A 3,882-nucleotide genomic window follows, 5' to 3' on the forward strand; every position below is an offset into this window, starting at 1 on the left:
ATTTTTAACACACTCTGTTAGCTTAGATCATTTAGAAGTTTCATCTGGTCTTGTTGAGATATATAGTTGAGTATCATCAGCATAACAGTGGAAACTAATCCCGTATTTTCTAATAATATTACCAAGGGGCAACATGTATATTGAAAATAGCAGAGGACTTAGGACAGATCCTTGTGGCACTCCATATCTTACTGGTGATAATTGAGATGACTCCCTATTTAAATAAACAAAGTGGTAGCGATCAGACAGGTAGGATCTAAACCATCTTAAAGCCTGCCCTTGAATACCTGTATAGTTTTGTAATCGATCTATGAGTATGTCATGATCTGTAGTGTCAAACGCAGCATTAAGATCAAGTAAAACTAGCAATGAGATGCAGCCTTGGTCTGACGCAAGAAGCAAGTTTGTAATTTTAACAAGTGCAGTTACTGTGCTATGGTGGGGCCTGGAGGAAGCGTTATTACATTTCTCCAAATCTGTTCTGATGAAGAAACAAACTCATCATGTATTGCATGAGGGTAAGTACATTTTCAATAAGTTTTCATTTTTGGGTGAACTATTTCTTTAAAGGCATCATAGGCTCACTCTTGAGGATGGTAAAAAGATTTGCCAGCAAAATTATCTTATGCAATTCTGGCCAAAACAAAGTATTGAATGTCTATATATTGTATATGTGAAGGCAATCCCAAAATACTATGGGAAAAGCTTACTGAAAAAAAAAATTACTTAAGTTGGCAGACAGAATTCAGAATTGACCGTTATTTGAGCTCTCATGATAAGCATTGTTTGTAGGACGTTTCAGATCAGTCACTTATGAGGGTCCATTTTGGCCCACTATGGTATCGAACAGAGCTAAATGTGTTTAAGAAGCTGATAGAAATGACAGAAACCTAAAATTGCATGGATCAGTTTGTACATTTACTGAACAGCTCCCATTTATTGTAACTAAATGTAAAACATCTCCCATTTCAGGGCCTCAGAGAACATCGCCAACAGTACCTAAAAACATGCCCATACCACAGAGGGTGACCACCACCATAAGGAAGAACCCCACACATGCCCGAAATGGGGGAAGTGATGCTGAAATCATGGAGCTTAATCAACAGGTAGAGTCCCTGGGAGGGTAAGGAAGACTTACTCTACCTTGGAATACTTTGGATTGGAGATTGGAGAAATTGAATAGAAAGAAAGTATAGGTAGATTTTGCATTTGTCATTTTTATCTTTCTTTTCTCCCATTTTCTTCAGACCATTCCTTCATCTTCTATCCCACTTATTCATATTATTGCATTTTATTTAATATTCTTCTGGACATAGATTGTCTTATCATAGTAAGCATACTGACTTTTTCCCATTAAGGAATGATGATGTTCTGATAAGTAGTATCTTACATTTTGTCCTTTGTCTTTTGCTTTGTTTTTTTTAAGTTGATGGAGCTGAAGTTAACTGTAGATGGTCTGGAAAAGGAGAGAGATTTCTACTTCAGCAAACTTCGAGACATTGAGCTGATCTGTCAAGAACATGAGACTGAAAACCACCCCATTATCAGTAGGATAATTGACATTCTGTATGCCACAGAGGTACTGCCAATGATACGTTTGATATCTTTTTTGCTAATTATTTGACATATATATTTGTCAGGTTGATTCATAATTGCGACATCAATATCAGTTTGTATCGGCTGTTGACTAAATCCAAGTTGGTCATGCAGATTCACAGCATTAACCAACAGAAAGATGGCACCATGACATGACTCAACAAGAGTCAAATTTGAGTTCTAATGCCAATTATGGTAAAAACACTTAAAAAAAATGATTACATTATAAGCTTAATTATGCATCATGCTCATTAGTCCTCGCCACCTTGGAAATCAGATTTTGAGCACCATTAAAGATCTAAGCTGTCTGAAATGCAGCTAAATCTACTGACAACTGTATATGAATATATGAAAAATGCCGTGATGAATTCACAGCATTAACCAACAGAAAGATGGCACCATGACATGACTCAACAAGAGTCAAATTTGAGTTCTAATGCCAATTATGGTAAAAACACTTAAAAAAATGATTACATTATAAGCTTAATTATGCATCATGCTCATTAGTCCTCGCCACCTTGGAAATCAGATTTTGAGCACCATTAAAGATCTAAGCTGTCTGAAATGCAGCTAAATCTACTGACAACTGTATATGAATATATGAAAAATGCCGTGATGAGTCTTCAGAATCAAAATCAATTTATTGAAATGGAGATGAAATTGTTGCTACTGATGTTTTAATTAGAACCACTATGAAACTGAGAACTAAAATTAAGAAAACTAGTCTAGTGACATGCTCCTCAGGAACCATAATGGACAAATACAAAAGTGCATTAAAATAATTGAAATATACAAAATTTTATACAGTGCAGTGTTGAAATACCATGATCATCCTAAAAAAAATGCCTATTTTTTTTACAGGCTGGCTTTGCACCACCAGAAGATGATGAAATAGATGAGCAGGCCCACTTGGACCAGGACGAAGACTGAGCATCCTCCTCTTCCACATCATCGTGACCCTTCACCATTTCCTCTCCCCACCACTTTGAATGACTCCCCTCTATCGCACGCTGTTAATATCCTCTCAGTTTCCTACAAATATGTGGGCTCACCATATATACTCTTAACTCTTTGTCCTCCAACACTGGTTTATACACTACATACGTATCAACAAACACTCGCCGTCCTCACCCCCATCCAGACAGTAGCACAAACCACGACACATCCTAGCCATCATAGCATGTTTTACATATCGACACAGAGAATGAACAAAAGAAAAGGTGTCATAGAATGTGGGTAACACAACGGACTGAAAAATGTAAATATTGAGATGAGAAAGACGTTTTTAAAAGAAAAAAAAGAACAATATTGCCTGGAATGCAGTTATTTGTTGTGAGATTTTCATACACATTTTCCTTAAGGTCTGTCTCGGCTCCATTCAGTATGAAACGATCAGTATCACGCCATCCATCTGTCTCCAGCTTCAGTCTGCCTCTCTCACTGACTGTACACTTCTAAAGGGACAGTTCACACAGAAATTACTATTCTGTTTTCAATTTCTCACCCTGTCGTTCCAAATCTGAATGCCTTTCTTTCATGGAACAAACGAGGAAAGCTTTTCATTTCCATAGAATTGCAGCAAATAGAGACTAAAGCTTTCAATCTTGAAAAAGGACACAAATGAACCATAGAAGTGGTCCATATGATTCACACACTAAATTCCAAGTTAGGGCTGGGCGGTATATCGAGTTTGTGCGATATATCGATACTTTCTTTATAAGCGATTCGATATGAGGTAATTTATATCGATATACAGTAGTTTGATATGAGCGCATCTGAAGCGGAGGACAGACTGAGCTGCTGCGGAGAAAGTGCATAATCCAATTTGTTCTAAACATGTGACAAGCTTCATATTAAGGCCTTTAAAAACTGGTAAGACATAGTTTATAGTTTTGTTTCGCATATTAGTTTAAGTGGCTCGGCCGTCATATGCTCTGACAGAAAGGCTGCGTGTGCCGCTGACAGAGATACTAGGCCACTCGTGCTGTTTAATGTGTTTGAGATGTGCTGTCTTCCTGAATGCATAACTTTCATTTCACAGGTATATTCTCCATCTGTAAATGTTAGAAAGCCATGGAAATATTTCCATTTTTCTGTCAGAAGTGCATGAACCGACCTTCTTCTTTGGGTTCTCCGCTAAACTTCACAGACTTCAGTGAACGAGTGCCGCCGCGCACATGCGCACCAAACAGACGGAGCTCAGTTAAATAGGAGCGCAATAATTCTGACTAAAATATACATTTCGCTGAAATATTTGTAGTTGGATAATAAATGTGACATGTAGAA

The 3,882-nt window shown here is 37.4% G+C and overlaps 1 protein-coding gene across 1 annotated transcript in view; it reads left to right on the top strand.

Moving 5' to 3' along the window:
• LOC107600843 (microtubule-associated protein RP/EB family member 3-like) overlaps positions 1–3,445 on the top strand; it is an 8,193-nt gene extending 4,748 nt beyond the window's left edge. Inside the window, exons 3-5 of the mRNA XM_016292814.1 lie at positions 973–1,106; positions 1,427–1,579; positions 2,458–3,445. Coding sequence (XP_016148300.1) covers positions 973–1,106; positions 1,427–1,579; positions 2,458–2,526 — 356 coding nt within the window. The 3' untranslated portion in view covers positions 2,527–3,445. The remainder of the gene's footprint in view (positions 1–972; positions 1,107–1,426; positions 1,580–2,457) is intronic.
• Positions 3,446–3,882: the final 437 nt, after the last annotated feature.

Source organism: Sinocyclocheilus grahami, unplaced genomic scaffold (assembly GCF_001515645.1).
Source record: "Sinocyclocheilus grahami isolate Dianchi unplaced genomic scaffold, SAMN03320097.WGS_v1.1 scaffold293.1, whole genome shotgun sequence".
Lineage (NCBI taxonomy): Eukaryota > Metazoa > Chordata > Actinopteri > Cypriniformes > Cyprinidae > Sinocyclocheilus > Sinocyclocheilus grahami.